At 54.3% G+C, this 21,917-nt stretch overlaps 1 protein-coding gene across 2 annotated transcripts in view; it reads right to left on the bottom strand.

Moving 5' to 3' along the window:
* NR5A2 (nuclear receptor subfamily 5 group A member 2) overlaps positions 1 to 21,917 on the bottom strand; it is an 82,441-nt gene that overhangs the window by 23,280 nt on the left and 37,244 nt on the right. For both annotated transcript variants that reach the window (XM_036277540.1, XM_036277539.1), the window contains 2 exons: positions 9,474 to 9,593; positions 2,589 to 2,736 (listed from right to left, as the gene is read on the bottom strand). In XM_036277540.1, the coding sequence (XP_036133433.1) occupies positions 2,589 to 2,736; positions 9,474 to 9,593 (268 nt within the window). The remainder of the gene's footprint in view (positions 1 to 2,588; positions 2,737 to 9,473; positions 9,594 to 21,917) is intronic.

Here is a 21,917-nt window from a genome sequence, read left to right as displayed (position 1 = left end):
TGGCCCCGATGTGATTTCATTCCCATCACAGGGACAGCAGGCACTCGGGGGCTGGCCCAGGCGCCTAAAGGTTCACCCAGCACTTCAATTTGCCCCCAAAACATGGATGACACGTCTACGGGGAAATGTCTTTTTTTTTAATCCTCACCCGAGGACATTTTTCCATTTTTTGTTCAGATAGAGCGGGAGAGAGAGAGAGAGAGAGAGAAACATCGATGTGATAGGGACACATCGAGTGGCTGCCACCCACACGACCCAACCAGGGCCAGGGACAAACTGCAACCCAGGTACATGCCTCTAGCAGGAACCAAACCTGGGTCTCTCCGGACCGCAGGCTGAAAACGTCTTTCATTCATCAACTGGAAGCTGGATGAACTTGACCGTGGCTACATTTTTCCTGCTCCTTTAAAAATAAACTCTTGGTGCCCTGGCTGGTTTGGCTCAGCGGTTAGAACGTCGGCCCGCAGACCAAAGAATCACGGGTTCAATTCCGGTCAAGGGCACGTACCTCAGTGTGGCTCGGTCCCTGGCCCTGGTCGGGGTCGTGAGGGAGGCCACTAATCGACGTGTGTCTCTCACATCGATGTTTCTCTCTCTCTCCCCTCCCACTCGATCTGAATATAAATGGAAAAATACCCTGCATGAGGATTGAACAAAACAAACTCTTGGCCAAAATGATTTACTTCCGACCTGAAAGCCAGGATTTTCTCTTCTTTAAACAACAAACAGGCGTCGTTTTAAGGGGCATTGGGCTGCTTGTCCCTGGCCCTCCTGCTGCTGAGGTGGTCAGCAGCCAGCCCACAGGAGGCCACGCAGCAGGGACATGGCCAGATGCTCAGGAGGATGGTCTGGGAGGTTCGAAGGCTGAAAGCATTTCCGAGCCCCCGACCCCCTGTCCTGACAGGACATAATAAAGATAAAAGTCATAAAAACTGAGCACGGCTCGTGGCTCATCTCTACCTCTTCGAATGCCACAGCGATTCAACGAACTCAAGATACCGCCCGAGTGAGATCACTCTCCCCATCGGCAAGATGCTCAGAGCCGTCCCACCCACACATCACCCGCGTCGCGCAGACGAGGACCTGGTCCTGACCCGGAGTGACCTGGGCAGTGACCGCCAGCAGCCTGGTGCTCACCTTCTCCTCTTCCTAAAAACGACTCTGGGGTGAAAGATGGAGGTTTACGGGGCCAGCACGTTCTATTCATGGCGGTTCACCCAGAAACCTCGCAGGATTCAGCCCTGGCTCGGCAAAACCTTTGAACACTCCGCCTGCGAAATTCTGTTGTCTGCTTACATTTCCAGTAACGTTTCCTTTCGCCGTATTTGTCACATTTTCCAAAACACGAAAATGCTCCTTTTCCTCTGAACGCCGGCTACATGTGAAAGATTAACTCGGGTCCCGTTACTTCAAACTAACCCTTTATTAGCAACAGTTGTGCGGGGACGGCAAGAAGAATGTTCAGTCCCACGTACCCAGTTTGGAGAGTAGACACATCTGTTTTCCTTTGCAGTTTGTTTTATTTTATTTCTTAGGCTATGAATTCACAGCTATCTTATGACTGAAGACTAAAGATAAAACATATGTTGGTAAATCTGATTTCTGCATTTTCTTTTTTTTTTTCATTCGAGGGAAATTGCCTCCTTCAGCTGCCTGCCAATACACAATAAATGGACTTGGCAAAAAGTTTATTTAAGTTGGCTTTATTAAGCCAGCAAAATACAGAAATCAGGGATGGGACAGGCAGAAAAATCTGTTCCTTTGAAGTCAATAAAAATCCATCTCCTTAATCCCTTTTTTATTGCAAACCGTGCTGATTTTTCTCAGCTGACTCACGGAGAACCTTGATTTACCTAATCTGTCTTGTTCGTGATCTTTCTTCTCCAAAGCTCCCCTAAAGAAGCATCACCTCCCCCTGACAGCCATCGTCTTTCATACGCACGGAGTGGTACCTCTGGTCACACACGCTTCCCGGCTCATCCCGGGAGGTCTCGGACGCAGCTCCTTGCTCTCATGCACATTTTAAAAAATTTTTTCCTTCATTGATTTTAGAGAGAGAGGGTGGTGACAGGGAGAGAGAGCTAGAATTACTGACTAGAGAGAACATCGACTGGCCGCCTCCTGCACGCCCCCCACTGGGCATCGGGCCCACAACCTGGGCCTGTGTCCTGACTGGCAATCAAACTGGCGACCTCGTGGTGCAGGGTCGACGCTCAACCCCTGAGCCACACCGGCCGGACTCATGCACATTTAACCAGAATAAATAACAGCACAGGCAGAAGCAGAAACACGAGCCACACAGAGACCATCAAGGGCACAGCGACGGCTCAAGTTTGACACTTCGCCATCTCCATTGTAAGAACGAAAGTTCAGGACTCCCGGCTGACAACTCCATCCACAGCTCAGCCCGGCCGCGCAGGGCTCGGAGCCACGCAGGCCATGCCTACATCTCCACGTCGGAAGAGGGGTGGTTTAAAAAGAAGGGCACGATTCGGAAGGACAAAAACACGACGCGCCTGAGGACACTCCCCGCTCGGAATCCCGCCGGCACCTTTGGTGAAAGGCAGCAGGAGAGAGAGATTCCTTACCTAAGCTAAACAGCACCAAGAATTTCAGACACACGAACTCCCGCTGGTCGAACTGCAGAGAACGGAGCTTTGCCACTAACTCCTGGGCGTGGCTCATGAGGTTGTTCAGCGTGGCCCCGGCTTGCGACGCGATTATGGAATAATCCACCTGCAACACAGAACCGCACTTAGAAACCCGGTTCCCTGGAGACTTGTACACCGCGTGGGCAACACCAGGCTGCCTTGCGGGCGTATGTGGCCACCCGCCACGAAAGTAGCCGGAGACACATTCTCTTATTGTAAAATGTGTCATAATTATTCTGATCAACTTAATCATTTCGATAGCTTTGTAGGGAACAGGTTTTCACTCTAAATTTTATATTTACATGTAATATATATATATATATACACACACACGTGTGTTTCTACATACACACACACACCTTTGTGAAATCACATTGTCACATAAGATTAAGATTTTTAACTCTCTGCTTTGGCTGGTTTTGCTCAGTGGTTAGAGCGTCGGCTGGGGGACCAGAGAGTCCCGGGTTCGGTTCCCGCTAAGGGCACGTACCTCGGTTGCGGTTTGTCCCTGGCCCCAGTTGGGGTCGTGTGGGTGGCAGCCACTCGATGTGTCTCTCTCACATCGATGTTTCTCTCTCTCTCTCTCTCCCCCCTTCTCTCCCTCCCACTCTATCTGCAGATAAATGCAAAAATGTCCTGGGGTGAGGATTAAACAAATAAATAAATAAAGATGTTTAACTCTTATGAATAAGTTCAAAGAAAAAGACACACACGAAGTGGGTTCAGCCACAAATAGGTTTCTCTTTGTATTTTCTTAAGGGGCACGATGTTCAAGTCCGCGGGGGCAGGAGCGCGAGGGTGTGGATGAGATCCACGTGGAGGTTGTTCTTCAGCCGTGGCTTCCTCAGAAGTCACAGCCACGGTTTCTGCCTGATTATCGATACATTCCTTCCTGATCTCATTTATAAGAAGAGTTTCTCAATGGAGAACACAAAACGAAAAAGGCTTCTTTCCTTGTTCATACAGAAGGGTGTGGCGACACCCCGATCCTGGATTATTCGCAGGGACACAGAAAGGCCCGTTGCAATAATAAGATGTCAGGGTGGCTGCCAGTGACCAATGACAGCCGGATGGGCAGGCCCAGTTGGTACCTGGTGGTCCATCTTTTCTTTTTTTTTAAACCAGGGATTTTTTCAGGCGCATTTTATCTTGCAGCGGCAGCAAATTCGTCCGGGAGGCGAGAGTTCTGTGCCAGTCACCGGAGCGGGCGGTATGAAATTTTTATATTTATTGACATTTCATTACCATAATTGACTGCACTTGCTTCTGCAGGAGAAGGCACAGGGCTGCCTCCCGGGTAGGAGAACGGGTCCCTCGAGGAGAATTTGCAATTAAAAACAAGGCAGAATGGATTTTTTTTCCTTGATTGTGTAAATATGATGAGTTGGATTTTCAGCTTTAACTAGAGAATACCGGGTGTACAGAAACCTTTTTCAACAGTGGGAAAAATCAGGAGTCAGTGGAAAGAGGGCCCCCAAAGGTGTCAATCAGTGGGTAGAGAGCCAACTCCGCGTGGGAAGTCGCATCCGCTACGTCTAGGCCCCTGCTCTGCAGCTGTGTGAGCGAGTGGACCCCCACCCCCCGGGCAGCCTGAGCTGGCAGCAGACGGACACCGCAGGGCACACGGCGTCCGCCTGCCCAGCACACCTTCTCGCCCAGAAAGTCCTACCCCATGAAGTTCTTACCCCATGACACGGTGCCTGAGCTCCGAGTCTTTTCAAAACTGCACTTGCTCTGACTCAGTCTCATAAACCCTCCGCGGCAAACGGGGCGGAGGCAGGAGGGGCCCAGGCATGGAAGAAATTCGAGACAGCCTGCGACCTGGGCCATCCCCCCACGCCCCCACCTTCACATTAGGCGGGGAAGCCAGGTGAGGATAAAGTGCCGCCCACTTCTGGGAGGATCAGGAACTGGAGGTGAGACAGGGCTGAGCCTGGACCAGTGTCGAGGTCACGGCGGCTGCCGCTGGGCCCAGCACCTTCCATCAGAATCACCGGGGGTCCGGCGCCGAGACCACAGCTGTGTCCGTCTTCACTTCACTACGGAGGTCGGGCCAACTCCACGTGATCTGTGAGTAGTTCTAACGGGTACGCGCTAAGTTCAAATCCCAGGGTTTGCACTTGGAAATGTAGGACGTTGTAACTGAAAAGAACCCAAAGAATTACTTTCTGACGACCAAGGTGGGTCCAATACACTCCGATGCGCGTGTGGCTCTCCCAGGTGTGAAGGAAGAAGTCCAATCACGACGGGTGCGCCTGGGAGACGCAGCGTGGCCGTGGTCTCGCGGGGTCGGCGCTCCGCGGGCGGAATCGGTGGGCACGCCAGCACCTCGGTCGCCGGACGCGTGTTCACCCGCTGACCTGAGCTCGAACGTGCGGAGCCGACGGGGTTCTGGTAACGCCTCCTTCCGGGATCACCCACCAAACCGCGCGGCTCTGAAGGAGGCCAGGCGGCTCATTCCCAGGGCTGCGCGCACAGCGCCAAGTCCCTCACGTGTTATTGCCAACGTGATTACCGTTTCATTGCCGCATGCCGAGTCCGCGCTCATTTCCGGAGCCGTTGGCCTTGTCTTTCCAGCACTTAGTAAGATGAATTTACGGGCCCTGTTCATGTCATCCTCACACCATGAAATCCGAGGCCGGTATTGGGACACACAAGCAGCGGTGCCGTCCCTTTGATAAATTCCACTCACCGTGAGGGCAGAAACAGTCTCAGCTAAATTGCTTGTAATTCTAGCCGCCGGCATGTGTGATGACTTGAGTATCGCAGGACATCTTCCATTTTAATCCGGTTGCGATGACAGAAGATACTGAGTTGCTAGCAGACCTGTCCCTTAGGGTGATGTCACAGTAACTGGTAATGAGCTACAATGTGCGGATACTAAAAGCACACCCACAGCGAGATACTCTGTTGCTCTTTCGTAGGTGTTTTGTGCGTGTTTCGTTGTAAAATACTGGGTAGAAAGGGATTCTTGTCATAATTCTGCGGCACTGCATATATAGAACTGATCTGAGAATGCTTTCTGTTGGTGCTAATGATTATTTTCCTTGAGCTTGACCAAGTTATTTAGAATCTGCTTATACAGAGGCCTGGCTGACCGAATGAAACAGAAGGCTAACTTTAGGGCTGGGCAGGCCATTAGGCGTGAAACACTGACTCGTCGGGCCAATGCAAGACCAGGTATCGGTTCTGGGGGCTGCTCTTTGCGGTGGGGCTATTTCGATTGCTCCGGCCCCGGAGGGACCACGAGGAGACTCCGTCCGCACACGCTTACGGGGCGAACACGATGTTGCCGGGCTTAAGAGAGAGCTGTGACTTCAGCTTTCTCCAAAGACCGGGAGAGAAAGCAACACAAACAGGTGACCCAGACGGACGGGAATGTGAGCGATTCCCGCTTTCGTTGTCGGTGATTCATGACTGTAGGACCCTGGTGGTATCTCAGCCCCATGACGAGCTGGCGGGTGGGGATGAGGTGTGGGGATGAGGTGCGGTGAACACCCTGGGTCTTGACTCCAAGTTAACTTGCTTCAATGACGCCATCAGGTCAGAGACACATTAGTTCGAATTCAGTCCCGTCAGCTAACCTATCCTGTAACCTCACGTAGCCAGCGTTAACCGGTGTGGAGGAGACATAAAGGTACGCCCGTCACTTGTGTGAAAGTACAGCTCTCATTCAGAAAGTCTCCCTTTGTAACGTCACCTTCAGGAACGGCAGGAAGCCCAGAGACGGTCTGTCTAGCTTGTTTCATGACAAGAAGAGTTGACTTGCTCCAGTTTCCACGAATGTGAATGTCTCCTTGAAAGAGTTGTTGCGGCCCTGGCCGGTTTTGCTCAGTGGTTAGAGCGTTGGCCTGTGGACTGGAGAGTCCCAGGTTCGGTTCCCGCTAAGGGCACGTACCTTGGTTGCAGTTTGTCCCCGGCCCTGGTTGGGTCGTGTGGGTGGCAGCCGCTTGATGTGTCTCTCTCACATCTCTCTCCCCCTCCCTCCCGCTCTACCTGAAGATAAATGCAAATATGTCCTTGGGTGAGGATTAAAAAAAAAAAAAAAGGAAGAGTCATTGCTAAGCTGTTCACGGGGCCTGGACAGACAAGGGTGGCAGAGCAGGGGCTAACGTTACACGGGGAAATGGTCAGTAGTAGCGTGGAAATGAGGTGCAGTGTCAGGTGGGTGCTAGACTGTAGTGATCGCTTTGTAAGGTACCTGGATGTCAAATTACTATGCTGTACACCTGAGACCGATACGTTTTATGTCAGCTACAATTTAAAAATAATTTAAAAAATAGTACAGGGTCTGGCCGATGTGGCTCAGTAGTTGAGCATCGACCCTGCACCAAAAGGCCACTGGTTTGATTCTTGGTCAGGACACATGGCCAGGTTATGGGCCAAATCCCCAGTGGGGGGCGTGCAGGAAAGCCAGTCGATGTTCTCTCTCATCCATGTTTCTCTCTCTCTCTCTCAAATCAATAAAGGAAAAAGAATTTCTTTTAAATAGCAGGGGAAGAAAGAGCTAGAATAATTGGGCTGCAGGAGTGGTTGAGGAAGCGACCAGCCCTCCAGCAGGTCGTCCCCTCCGTCACTTGTGGTGGCAAAACACGCGTCGCAGTGACCGGTCCCAAGGCCGGCAAACACCACCTATTCCTTGACCGTTCTTGGCCCTGAACATCGGAGAGACAAGAAACGCACTCTCCTCCGTAAGTGGTAATTACGTCTACCCAGGAGCAGCACTTAAGGGCAAATGAAACGTGGAACCAGGGATGTTTCTGGAGAGCGGGAGAGCGCTCTGGGAGCTGGGCGCAGGCCATCTCGTCTCCGGGGCTCAGAAGGAAATGAAATCACATTAATTTGTGGGCTGAGTCTCGTTCCTAATGCAGCTGCCGGCTGGGCGGGGGGGCTGGGCGGGGGGGCGGGGGGGGGAGCGGGAGACAAAGTCAGTGATTAGACTCTGGAAATGGGTACATGCCCTCCAAGGACCTGGGGCACAGGGTGCAAACTCGAACACGGGAAAGCACAGAAGCCAGACCCAGGAGGCTTGCATTTAATCGAGAAGCTTTTCTCGGGAGAGGCAGGAGGCAGGGACCAGGTGGTGATGGAGAGGCTCGAACTGACGCAGTTTGCACAAACTCTGAAACAGTGCGGCCTTTCAGCTGATTGAGGAAAAGCGACGTGTGTAATAACACAGCGGACGGTGTGGAGACAGCCTTTCGTGTCCGCACGACCGCGGTCCCATGCACATCGACGCGGATGGCCGGAGGTGGGCGGTGGGCCGGTCCCGCACGGCCGAAGCGTGGCAGCGTGCTGCGGGCCCCTGGCCAGGAACAGGGCCCCCCGGACCACGGCGTCCTGTGCATTTATGTCAATGACTCCTCGGTCACAGGACGGAGGGCGAGAAATAGGAAGATGTGCCCGAATCCTGCAGGGTTGGAACTGGCTCCAACGAGTAGATTTTCTGGGCTTTCGCTTCCCCGATACCCACAGGTCAGCGGTCTCTCCTCCTCCACGTTTGCGCTCACACGCTGACTGCTCAACACGGCCAGCCCCAGCGTGCTATTTGCCACGCATTCCTGGGCCACACGCCCACGGGTGCGTGCAGTAACCCTTACCGTGACGGTCCTTTCTTTTTTTTAATAGTTTTTTTATTTATTTTATTTTTTTATTTTTTTATCCTCACCCGAGGATATTTTTCCATTTTTTGTACAGATAGAGTGGGAGGGAGAGAGAGGAAGAGAGAGAGAGAGAGAAACATCGACATGAAAGGGACACATCGAGTGGCTGCCACCCGCACGACCGACCAGGGCCGGGGACAAACTGCAACCGAAGTACATGCCCTTAGCGGGAACTGAACCCGGGTCTCTCCGGACCGCAGGCCGACGCTCCAACCGCTGAGCCAAACCGGCCAGGGCTTTTAATAGTTTTTTTGATTTTTAAAGAGGAAGGGAGAGAGAGGAACAACAACGTGAGAGACACATCTACAGGCCGCCTCCTGCACGCCCCCTGCAGGGGATGGAGCCTGAAACCCGGGCATGTGCCCTGACCGGGAACCGAACCAGCAACGTGCCCAGGACCACACCCAGCCAACTGCGCCTGGCCGGCCGGGGCATGCCAGTCCTTTCTAATTCTACTCGGCAGCACTCCGACCTCTGCCGCATTATCGGCTTATTCATTAGGATTATTTATTGTCCGCTTCTCCCTTCGACAACCTTAATTTCCACGGGGGCACCAATCTTCCCCTGTTTTGTTCGCTAATAGATGCTGAAGCCCCAGCATAGAATGTCCCATAAATACTTGTTGACAGGACAGATATCTATTCAACGGGGACTTGGAACCAACCGTCATTTTTTTCTTTCCGTTTTCCTTTCCGGGGACAACTGCCTCTGGAAAACGAAACCTCCCGTCCCTTCTCACTCCCGGCCGTTAGGACAAATATTTAGACTCCCTACGGCATGCGACCGTCTCTCCCACCCGCACCGTCCCCAGTAGCGAGGACTCCACGATTTGGGAGGTTTTCTAGTAGCTGAGAAACGATGAAATAAGCGTGGGTGGATTGAGGAAGCTCGAGGGGAGACACCCTGGGTCTAAGTGTCAGTTGTGACTCAGCGGCTGACTTGACCCCTCGGAGCCCAGCAGACCGGCTGCGGCCGTCTGTCTGTGGTTCTGTCTGCTCGGACCAGTTCCACTGGAACCTCGGAGCCGGGGCACGGTGCACCTCGATTTTCTGCAGCCGACCGGTCCTCTCAAAGCACAACGGTGCCTCTGACCCAGCTGAGCTCCGGCCGCTGCGAACATGGTACAAAGGACACCTCTCTGGGCTCCTCACTCACTCACCTGTTGCCCGGTGACCAGGAAGAGGCTGCCTTCCTTCCCGTGGACCACTTGTCGGTAAATGTGGTCGAGAATCAGGAGCTCGCTCCAACAGTTCTGCAGCAGCTTCATTTGGTCGTCCACCTGCCAGAGAAACAAGGAAGAGACCGTTATTCCCGACGTGCGTTCTTGTGGGATTTCCGTGCGTAAGCGGACTCGCCCAGGCAGGGTGGCCTCCGCCCACGGCCGCCCACGCAGGGGCGCCGGGACGCACGCGGCCACTCCTGGAAGTCGTTTTCATTGGGACACACCCGTCGTCGTCCGCGTAGAGATCCTCCAGCTCAGTGTTTACGATCGATGAGCTGCTAGGAACAGGGATTCCATCACGCCAGCCTGTCTGCCGCTAATAGAGCTGTTGCAGTCTGCTTGTGGGAGATCCCGCGCCTCGGCCTGTTCAGCGGACCCCTCGGAGTGACCCCAGACAGCGCGTGTCCACGCGTCTCACGGCTAATTCATGGACAGAGGCTGAAATAGTACAGGTACCGGCAAGCTGCCCAGCAGAGGATTTATACAGAAGTTCACGCAGCAGCCCGACGGCTCTTGGCCACCGAGGCACCTGCCACGGTTTACAGAGTCCACGCTGTGCCAGGTGCCCGTCAGCAGTGCGGTCCCCACGCTCACCTGCTGTGGCTTTACGATTTGAATGATTTCCCACAAAATCGCTCAGCTCCCCGCTCACAGGACTGCCGGGGGGGCTGTCACGGTGGCATTTCCCGCCTCTCCGCCCTGCAGGACTGTGCCTGCATCCATGACAAACACACATCGGTCTTGGGGACAGTCTGCAGATCTGCGGTCTGAGTGGGGGGGGGCAGCCCGGCCCATCGCCGCGGCGACTCGTACCGGTCACTCTGCACTCTGTGTGCGCACCAGCCACAGGCCTGCGTGTGCCTGAAGGTGGGGCCGTCCTCGGACGTCCACCTCGTTCTCATCCGGCTCCGCGTGAATGGACAGGGTCGACCTGGTGCCCGACTTGTGCCTTATCCCGGGTTGGGACATGTGGGTGATTTTGAAGATATTTTTCCCTTGGGTCGGGGGGAAGAGGAGAAACAGCATCTAGAGTTTGGAGTCCGTTTTCCAGGCATTCACGCCGTCAACAAACAGCTCAGGGTGGCTCTCGGGACGGGCACTGGCGGCGTGATGGCCTTGTCCCCTCGCCCCTCTCCCCGGACCTGCGCAACAGCACCTCACACCAGCCTGCGTTATCAGCCGTCACAAACGAAGGGCTCATCGGAGAAGCCTGGTTACTCACCGGCTAACTCTTTACACCGATGTCAGAGGAGCGCATGAAGAACACAAGCCCCGCATTGTGCACGGCGCAGCCCCACCCCCCAAGGTTAATCATTAGAAGCGGCGCTTGCTCGTCAGGATGGGGCACTGGGCAGACGGCGGGAGGGAGAACGCTCAGCCCACAGGGGACTTCTCGGAACCCCTCGGTCGCTCCCTCCCTGTCCCTCTGAGCCGTCCAGCCAGCGATCGGGCTTCGCTCTGGCCGGGGCCGTTCGAGGGGACACCAGGACTCCTGACGCCTGAGCTTGCAGAACAAAGTTTGGGAAGAGGGTCTACTGATGCGGGTTGGTCGTTTCAAGCGGACGGGAACCCACTTCTCAGTTCCGGTCACGGAGCCCGGCGTGCCTCGAGCGAGAGACTTGGCGCAGACAGGCGAGCGAGACGCGAGCCTTCGTGGGTGGCAGGCAGGGTGCACCCCTGTCATTATAACCCCAGGTGCGCTGGAAGCCGAGCCCTGTCCTCTGCTCTTTCCTGGAGAGGCTCCGGGGCCCCAGATGCTCCGAGAAGGGGTATTTAAGTGGCTTTCACGGAACAGAGCAACTTAATAACAGTTTTCTCTCCGTGGCCTCTGGCAGAAACCTTGGCTCAACGTATCCAAAACAGAACGCGAAGATTCTTCGTGATCGTCACAAATAGAGAAACAGAGTCCTGTTGTTGTTGTTATGATGATTTGCTTTCTGGCAAAAGGAAAACGAACATTCCTCGAGGTGGACCCCCCCCCCCCCGATTTTATGCTTCCTTGTGCGGTAAGGATGATGGGAGAGGAAGCCCAAACCAAACCCGTCGACATCAAGAAAATGGATCTGAACGGGAGCCGGGCGGGCCCGGTGGAGTCCGCGCCGCTGCAGCCCAGCGAGGCTCACACAACGCGCCCTGCTGACCATCTGCCAACCGCCAAAGTCCACGCGGACAGGATCCCCGTGGGCAATGATTCAACAGGCCCCGAGAACAACGCCGGGCGAGGGGCGCAGCCGGTGGAACCGGCCGTCAGTTGTTGGGATACTTGCTGGGCTTATGGCCAGACATCTCCCTGCTCAGAGATAACAGACCTGGGTCCGGGGACGTTGCTGTTGACCTCGCTGTCAACACCGAGCCTAGGACGCGCTGCTCTGGCCCCCTCCGATGTCTCCAGGGCAGGAACGTGGGGTGTTTGCTCCCCGGGGATCCACTCCCTTTGGGGGAGGGGAGCAGGAGGCAGGAGGGCTCCATGGTGTGAGATCCGCCCGTGTCCAGCCCACAACCCCTCCGCTCCGCACGCCCTTCAGCTCCCGTCCAGTGGTGACCAGCAGCGTCGCACAGCGACCCTGACCCGCAGCACGGAAATCCCCCCTGGATGGCGGAGGTGTGAGCCGCACGGTGTGGTCACTTCCTTCCCCCAACCACCCCCATTGTGCAATAGGAGCACTGCCCTTTGGACTACGGAACGCTTCTCCAAGGAGGTGGGTCGAGGCAGGGACGAAGGACTCTCGAAAAACAAGACAGACCAAGGATCCTCGTTCATCTCTGATGGAATTGCTGGCTCCTTTGTGTCTCCGTCTAAGCACGGGTCCCAGGGAAACCGGGCCGGCCGGGCCTCAGCAGGAACCAGTTCCGTCCCCCGCGTGGACGCTGCTCTTGGAGCGACGGTGTTCTTCGGAGAAACGAGAGTGACGTGGTCCTGCGTTTTCCGCCGCGATCTTCAGCCGTCTTCATTTCCTGGCCCACATGGGCTAGTGACTGAAGTTCTGCGGCACAGAACATAGGTCTGGTTCTGATCCATTCACACCGCATGGGTATCGCTCCGCTGGCTGTTGTCATTTTTTTTATTTTTTTATTTGACAGTCTCAGGCAGCGGTTCTCAACCTGTGGGTCGCACGACCCTTTCACAGGGTCGCCTAAGACATAACAGCGGCAAAATTACAGTTATAAAGTAGCAACGAAAATAACTGTATGGCTGGGGGTCACCACCCCAGGAGGAGCTGTGTTCAAGGGTCGCGGCGCCGGGAAGGGTGAGAGCCACTGCGCTAAGGGAAAAGGTTCGTGCCTCTGACTAAATGCTTGACGACCGCGGCACGCCGGCTGAAAGTCGCTGGTTTAGGAGCATCCCATCCCCGAGGCGTTTCCCGAACACACGGGTTCTCCTGGCTCTTCTGTGACGCTGAATGACAGCTGTGTCTACAGGCGGAGCTGGCCGGTTGCCTGCTTCGTTGGAATGGGCTGGTCGAGTCTTCCTTCCAACAAGGTGGAATCCAGCCAACACGTGAAGCCAATTCATGTTTTAGTTGCGCTGATCACCCGTTTCCAGAGTGTAGACGACACAGGCCCGGAGGTGGATCGGGACATCCATCGTCTGCACTTCTGCTGGCCCTACAGTCCCTGCCCCCTGGGTCTGAGTGCGAGGGGTGGGCAGGTCCTGATCCTGGACAGCGGAACCTCAGCGGCCTGTGCACATGTTCTCAGAATCTGTCTGTCCCGTGGTGTCTCGGTGACCTACGAAGCAAGGTGTCCCCAGGTCCAACCTACAGGACTTTGCCTATCAGCTCTTTAGGGCCAATTGGGACTTCTCCCTGCCCCCAAATACTTTCAACTCTTTCTTGACTATGACGCCAAACCTAGAAGGTGCCAAGTAACAGCCTATTTCACTCACAGGAAGCCTGAAATGTCCCACCAAGGTGAGCACGTCCCGCCCTGGTCCCTGAGCCCGCGCAGCTGTCTGACCTGCGGGTGTGTTCCCACACCTTCGCTGTGGCAGGTGAGCCCGAGTCCCTGGCCATGTCCTCTGTCGGGGGCTGAGACACAGCCTGGCAGAGAGGTGAGCTCCTCCTCCTCCGCCTGTGGAACCTGCTTCGCCCAGGTGGGGTGTGGGCTGTGCCGCCCACAGGTGAAGCCGAGGAGGGGTCTGTGGAGTGCGCTGTGCTGGGCACAGGCCCGAGCGGGGGAGGAGCCGTCACTGAGCTGACCCCCCGGTGGAGGCTGCGTTTCCCCAAAACTTCTCTGGAAACCAGGTCTGAGCATCAGAAGGGTAGTGAGTCCGCTCTGTACCATTGGAACCTGGAGTCTAGACTTTTCTTTTTCTTTTTTTTAAAGAAAAATGTTTTGCTTGCTGGCTTATTTGTCCCTCACTCTGGAATTCACACGGCCCTTTCCTCCAAGGAGGACATGGACACACACACACACACACACACACAGACCCACACATGGACACAGACACTCACAGACATGCAGATACACACGCAGACACGCACACACACACAGACAGACATGCAGATACAGACATGCACACACACAGACACAGACATGCAGATACACAGACACGCAGACACATGCAACACACACAGACACACACACGAATGCGCGGGCCGCGTGGACGCTGCGTGGGCTGAATCGCCGCCTCAGTGTGTCTTCAGTGACAGGTCCTGGGAAAACAGCAGTGGCCGCCAGTTCTGACCAGAAGGAACAGGTGACCCTGGGTCCTGCTGGCCACACGTCCGATGAGGACGGGCGAGGCTTCGTCACATCACTCCGTGCCTGAGGACGCCGCCTGCCTCTGTCCCGTCCGTCCACCTGGGCGGAGCGTGCGACTTCGGAAGCTACCGAGGAAAAGTATGGCTCCCGCAGGACACACGCAGGCGGGGTCTTTCCAAAGCTCTTCTCTGAGTGACTGTGCGAGAAGTCCATGTGCTAGGAGCCCACGGGTTCCCGAAGTGCGGGAGATGGGACCCGGAGAACCGGTCTCGGCTGCCGCTCAGGGGAGCGGGTTCAAGGGGACATGCCGGTGGGCCGTCGGGTCCAGAGAGGTGATGCCGCTGGGAGCCTGCCCAGGAGCCTGACGTTCTGTCGGTGCGGGAGGGGGGCTCTGAGAGGCACGGGAAGGAGAACTCTGGGGTCCCCTGGGGGGCGAGGCTGGTGATGAACACTGATGCCCTCAGCAAGCAACTCCAGCGCCCCATGGACCGTGGGAGCTACGAAACCACTGCGTTTGTGGGCGGAGTCACTAAAATGTGCCTCATGAGAAGGACCAGGATCAAAAGCAGAACTTGAGAGAAAACAAAGGTTTCGGGGCAGGGGAGAGGGTGAGGCGCCGGGGAGAGAGGCCGGACCGCCCAGATGGGGTCTCCGGGATGCAGAGCCGAGCGGAAGCCGGAAGGTGCGGCCAAGGCCGCCGGCCGCGCGTGAGATTCGAGCACAGTCAGCTTGGATGCTGCCCGTTGCCATGGCCGCGTCTGTGTTGTCGTGTGGACAGGCCGGAGGAGCCCCACGCAAGGAAGGATCGGCGCCCCTTTGATGAGACCGCACCACGTGACATTCTCCTGTAAGACCGGTGACGCATCGGCCGTGTCCGTGCGGGTCAGGGCTTTGTGCGCTGACCCGACAGGCTGCCGGCACGATGGAAAATTCCTAGACCTTCCATGAAGCTTTAAGGCCCGTGTCTGTTCGTAGGATGGCCACCGTCACCTGTGATAAACTCACCTACATAAAGTGACAAGCGATACATATATGGAAAAACTACTGTTCTCCTTAACCATCATTGGGGGAACAAAACAGTCCTTAAATCACAGGGTGTTTTTGTTTTTGACGGGGGCCGCAACTCAGGTACATGCACCTGACTGGGAATCGAACCCTCAACCCTTGGGTCCACAGGCCAGCGCTCTGACTGCTGAGGCAGACCAACCAGGTCATCAATTGCAGTTTTAACCCTTGAACAGGCTAGTCTGCTAAATTATAAATGCGTTCTGCAAGAAATATTCATGATCACAAAGAGAGATACAAAATAAAAGACGTTCCCGGAGAGGAGGGGTCTGGCTGCGGTCTTCCTGTGGCGTCCCCAAGTCCCCAAATGCTCCCTGGTACAGCGCTGAGATTCAGGAAGAACCGACTCAATGGACTAAGGGGTCCGAACACACCTGACCCGCCCCGTGGTAACAGACCTGCCCGCCTTCTCCTCCCACCGACCGGTGTCTGGGCTCACGTAGCTTCAGCAGGTGTGTGTGGTTTCCCACGACCTGGCTTCCGTGTCCAGGGACCGCTCTGAGGTGGACGGACAGACGTCCAGAAAAATGCACAAAAATTCTTATCATCTCACCAGTCAAACTGGCTTCAATGCCACGGCTGCTCACATATTTAAATTTTAAATGACTTATCAATGACAAGAAACTTAGAGGAAACATCAAATGAGAATTGCTGTGAGAATTATTTGAATTACAAATGAGAATATTTGTTACTTCGGAAGAGGCAGCTTTGCAATTAACGCCTTAGGACGAAATGAACTGCTTCGAATTTCAGAAACACAGTAAACTGAACTACTGTGCACATTTAAACTCCCTTCTTACTGTATCTGCAGGTCAACCAATAAAAATGGTTTATGGATCGGCGAATATGACGATCAAGTCACAATACTATTTCGTATTGTTGACAGCCTGGTGTCAAGTTACCGCTAGAAATCTGAGTTCTGAAAAAAATTCTCAACTGGTAGAAAAGTGTGACCTTTTACCTTTACACGGCAATAAATGTTGTTATTTGAAAAATCAGAATTTCACAGTCCGACACTCGGAGCTGTCTGGACGGTCTGCTGGGAGCTATGTCAACGGCTCCTCCTAATTTCAGAGAAAAACTGCGTTTCAGGTAGCTCGCAGACATTTTTAGATTAAAAACTGATTAGTAAATATAAAAGCTCTGTAGACTCACAGCGTGTGTTCTGGGGCTTATGTTGAAAGGCAGACAACTAATTACGAAAGCTTTTCCTGGTCTGATCAATGGATCAGATCAGCTCTGGGTGCCTGCTTCATGCTCAAACCTGGGAATAGCATCTCCCTGGAGCGATGTACTGAAACCACGGACCTGAAACCTTCTGAATGTAACTCCTTCCAAATAATGAATCACCTTTTCTGTGTACAGCAGGCACATAAAAGACGTTTGTTTTCCGTCTCGTTTTTTTTTTCCCATTGAATTCCCATTTTTGCACTTTGATACTTTCACAAAGACAAATGGGAACCACACAATGAACTGATACAAAGTGTCCTGGTGCAGAGCAGCTGATGGGGCGTTGTCATGACGACGACGACAACATCGCTTTTTGTCCTTTGGGGAACTTTTGGAATTGTAGACAGAACGTGCTCCTAGTTTCTGGGACGTAAACCCGTTAGTCTTTTAAAGGGGACATCGCTCGAACACCCGTTACTTTCCAGCCATCTCTTCTGTACCCGGAGGTTTTCCCAGACGGACGATGACAAAAATTTCCTCTGCCAGACAAGCTTTGGGTAGCCTGTCGGACAAATGCTGTTCCTCCAGCGAGATCTCTGTCTCTCTCTCTGGCATTTAGGCAAAGAAAACCCATAAAAAACCCTCTTGAATGGAGTCAAACCACAGGGAGACCAGAAACAGACGCAGCCAGACGCCTACTGACAAACAGTGACAAATCCCACCGCCACCGCCGTGACCTCCAGTTAGTCAAGATTTAATTAAGGGCATAATTAAGTCAGTGGAACAGAACACTAATGAGTGTGTTTTTTTAATATGGGTAATTACACGTACAAATACAAAGTGTGGCGGAGGCCTTCGTACGCCATTAAAAGGAGCAGCGGAGGATCACAGAGCACGAAGCCCGCCCGGCGCGCCGTTAGGAAGAGTGTGGGCCCGGCTCAGGTTGAATGCCGCTCCCCGGTGGATGCTGGCCTCCCGCTGACAGCGTTTGTTATTCTAATGTGGCAACAATGAGGGACTCTGTGTGGAGATCCTGGATCCGTGGGCTTTGAAGTCTTTCTGGTCGAGCATTTTGTCCAAACGAGCCCGTTTGCAAGCATGTGGCTCAGGGCGGCGTCCGTGAGTGGGGACGTGGGCAGATGTGGGGGACTGGGCTCCTCGCTCATTCACAACGAGCTTCCATTCTGCGAGATCCTTTGATCTGAGCCTGGCTTTTCTGGCAGAAACGCAACTCCCGGGACTGTGACCGGCCGGCAGGGAAACGCTGCGGAGGGGCGAAGGCTGGAGTCCAGTGGCTAACTTTTCAGACGGGAAAATGAGGCCCCGAGTCCCAGGCCAGAAAGGCTCCGATGGCACAGGTGTTATGTGACTGAGAAGCAGGACCGCACGGTTGGGGGCCGGCCCTCATGCTGGGATTGTCTTAGCTCTGGTCCCCCTGGGGTGGGGGTGGGGGTGGGGAGTGGGGGGGGGCTGACTGGTCAGCCCCCTTGCATCCCTTTGCCAAGTGGAAAAGCAGATTCTCTTCGCTGCGGACACTCATCACTCCACTCTCTGTGACGTGCAACCCCAGAGCCTTTAAGAAAGGTTGAGGCCCTGGCTGGTGCGGCTCAGTTAGCTGAGCAACAGCTTCTGCGCACCGCATGGTCCCGGGTTCAATTCCTGGTGAGGGCGTGGACGGAGGGCAGCCAATGGATGTTTCTCTCTCTCTTTCTCCCTCTCCTTTCCTCTCTCTCTAAAATCAATGAAAACATATTAAAGAAAAAGAAAGGTATGCAATTTTCCTCCTGCAGGTGGTGGGCCCGTCTCTCCAGTGTCCCTAGTGTACCGAGTTTTGCGGTCTTCCAGAGGAACAGGAAAGACATCCCTGTCACCCCACATACTACACGTTATCCACGTTACCAACCACCGGGCAGGTGGGCAGAAGCCCCGACTTCCCCCTGGGGGCTGGGCTAGATTTGGGGGGTCCAGGTGCCCTGTACAGTGTCTGGGGAAGTATCTGACTGGTTGCACAGGGTGTCTCTTACTCAAAAATTATATTCTTATTGGTCCTCCAAGGGCATCATGCCCAATATTCATTCCTTAGGAAAGCCAGTGTCTCTGTACAGATCACAGGAAGTTTGTCCGTGGGAAGAATCTGCGTTTGACAGGGCCATCTGGGATAAAAATGTCCCCGCACAGAATTTTGACATGTTAGGGTGGGTGGAGAAAAGGCTCCCCTTTTGTTTCGACCCTGAATTTAGAGCTCGCTTTTCCTTAGTGCTCCCCATAAACATCAGCGTCGTCCCTGACAAGACGGGTATTCGTTGCCAGGAACCCCCAAGTCAGGGTTCCGTACATGCACCCCACACCAGAGTTAATCATCGACTTCAGGACACTTACAAATCAAGGAGTAGTAGGATTCCTGGTATTGTAATGAATATTATTAAACCTTCCGACGCGAGGAGACAGGGTTGGGGCCGCCTGAGATGTAACAGCTTTTCAGAGGCCGCGGAAGGTTGATTCCAGAGGCTGGTGCCGTTCATCTCGTGACCAGGGGGATTCATCGGTAACATTTCAGCACCGGATGTATTTTTTGGTAGCGCTGATGGGGTTTGGACAAACCCATCTTGGGTGTCTGCATGGAAGCATCTTTTTCTGACTGTCTGTTCGCCCCCAAATCCCTTCAAAACCATCTGCCAAGCGTTTAGCGGGAGCGCGAACCAGGGAGGAGTCCAGGCTGCTGGACGGTGTGTCTTCCCTGGGAGCGACTCTGGACACCCTGCTACCCTGAGCTCACCTCGCCAGGCCGACACACGTGCCTGATCCCCAACAGCCCTTTCACCCCCTTTGGGGACATGCCCCCCCATCGAGTCATGAGCGGTGTCCGTCACCCCCTGGACTCCAGGTGCAAAGTGAACCCTGCAGCCCGCCGGCCGGCTGCACCCCGCCGCACCCCGCGAACGCTTGGAGAACTCAGCAAGATTTTTATGTACAGGAGCGGTCCGAGGAAAACGCACGCGCCATAACCGATGTGGACAGAGGGTCATCTATCAGCAGGCGGGCGCAGGGACTCCGGAATGTCTCTGCTCAAATGAAATAATATATCTTTGAAAGCCGATGCCCGTTTCAGGCCCGAGGCCCATATATCAAGCCTGAGAGGCTGGTGGAATGGCTCCAGGGCCATTAACCTTCCACCTGTTCCCCTTGTCCTTCAAGATGAGACCCTGCCCTTGGTTTTACTCCCGTCCCTGTTCATCTCCCGACAGAGCGTAAATGTAAAGCAGTGGGCTCGGGAAATAACTCAGAGGCAATGGACCAGGGGCAGGGCCACAAATCTCTGCCGCTGGCTCTGTGACTTATGTGGGCAGTTTGTCACACACGAGCCAGGTGACCTCTGTGACATAACAGAGAGAAATACCGCCGGAGATCAAAGCCAGGCTGCGGGCGTGGAGCGGCGGCTCCTGGTCTCTGGAGACGGGTCCTTCTTCCGGGAACATCTGGGCTCGTGCAACGGGAGGCAGGCGGGGACTTCCTAATTGAAATCCCTTCCGACAACCGGGGGGCCCTCCTGCGACACGGGGACCCGAGGTTCTGTCTTCAGGCGGCTGCGTGTTCGTGCTGTGAATGCCCCAAACAGGCAGCCGACGTCCGCTGTCAGCCCAGGACAGAGAAAGTGCTAGAAGTCCAGGGAAATGACAGTGAGCCCAGGACCCTGTAGGTCGGAGAACCGGAAAGGCACGGCCAGGAAGGTAAAGAGCAAGTTTTACTGCAGCTCGTCGCTGCGCTGGGTGCGAGCGGTCCGTTCGTTTTCGGAGGCTTGATGGGATTCGTTAAGCTGAATTGCACATGTTTCGTTGTGTCCGGTGTGTGTGTGGGGAAAAAAAAAACGTGACAGTAGCTAAAGGAGCCGGTGAGAGATCATGGGCACAGAAGCACCAAGTCCCAAACTTTCTTCAAGTGATGTGAGGGTTCGGGAAAATGTACACTTCCCCTATGACTGGCTTGAAAACTTAAAAATACAACAGATGTACACTGGAAGGGAATGACCAGCTTCAAGGTTCCCAAATCTGGATTAAAATTAATTTCTAGTTTGCATTTATGATTTAAATGCTCGCTTTTCTCCATTGCGTGCGGTTCAGGGTTCGGCGTTGGGTCCAGCTAATGGGCAGGGCTTGAACCGGTCGTTCCTAGGTCCATGAGCTCTGGGGGAGGGGCATTTAATTTTGAATTTGTTTTTTCCGTTACTGATTTTAGAGAGAAGAAGAAGGAGATGGAAACATGGATGAGAGAGAACATCAACTGGCTGCCTCCTGCACGCCCCCCACTGGGGATCGGGCCCACAACCTGGGCATGTGCCCTGACCGGAAATCAAACCGGCGACCTCTTGGTGCAGGGGTTGATGCCCAACCACTGAGCCACACCGGCCAGGGAGACTTTTTCATAAATTAAACATCACCACCAGCACTAGGCTTGGTTCACTGAGTGTCAGGTACAAGAGCCCCTTTGATTTCTGTCCTGCCCCCAAGCAGGCCTCCCTCATGGGGACGGAGCATCCCTGTCACCCTCACCCTGTGGTGTACACAGCAACCCTTCCAAGTGCACACTGGTCTTGACTTGGCCGATTCCTGTGTGTTCATCCTTCCTGCATGTGGACACCAGTGTCTGATTTCTAACACGTGAAAACGTCAGGGAATAAAAGTAACTGACTTTAAAAAAATAACGAGGAAGTTTGGATGCTCAAGGGAAATGATTTAAAATGCCTGCCTGAGCCCTGGCGGGTGTGGCTCCGCGGTTAGAGTGTCGGCCGGCAGACCAGAGAGTTCCCGGGTTCGGTTCCCGCCAAGGGCACGTACCTCGGTTGCAGTTTGTCCGGGTGGCAACCAGACAATGTGTCTCTCTCACATTGATGTTTCTCTCTCTCTCTCCCCCTCCTGCTCTATCTGAAGATAAAGGCAAAAATGTCCTTGAGTGAGGATAAAAAAAAAAAATACATAAATAAAATAAAATGCTTGCTGAAATCCTCCCAGAAACATGAGGCTTCTAACCCTCATTTGAAAGTCACGGGGTTCTCACCCAGGGGTCCCCCACTTCAAGGGGCGCTGAAGCCCCGGGGCCGAGCCCGTTCCCGGAAGGACAGTTCACACCTTTCCTCAGGCACCGAAAGGTGTCTCCATTCGAAGTCCCTGAGAGTGATTCTAACAAGCAGACTCTGAGGTCCTAAAAGTGATCCTCAAGCCAGAATCCAAAACATGCTCGCCCAAAAGGATCCTGGAGGTCCCCCAGCCTGACCTGTCCCCTTCCGGAGACAGAGAAGGCGGAGCTGGAGGAAGCCACACGCCACAGCTGACAAACAGGACAGTGGGCGGAAGGGGGACTCCAGCCTCCGGCTTCCCAACCCAGCCCCCTCCCCCACCCCTGGCACCGCATCCCCCTTCACGTCGTTGAGAAGCCAGATTTTCTTCT

Source organism: Molossus molossus, unplaced genomic scaffold (genome assembly GCF_014108415.1).
Source record: "Molossus molossus isolate mMolMol1 unplaced genomic scaffold, mMolMol1.p scaffold_m16_p_23, whole genome shotgun sequence".
NCBI lineage: Eukaryota > Metazoa > Chordata > Mammalia > Chiroptera > Molossidae > Molossus > Molossus molossus.
Note: the sequence above shows the minus strand (reverse complement) of the source record. Positions and strands in the feature narration are given on the sequence as shown.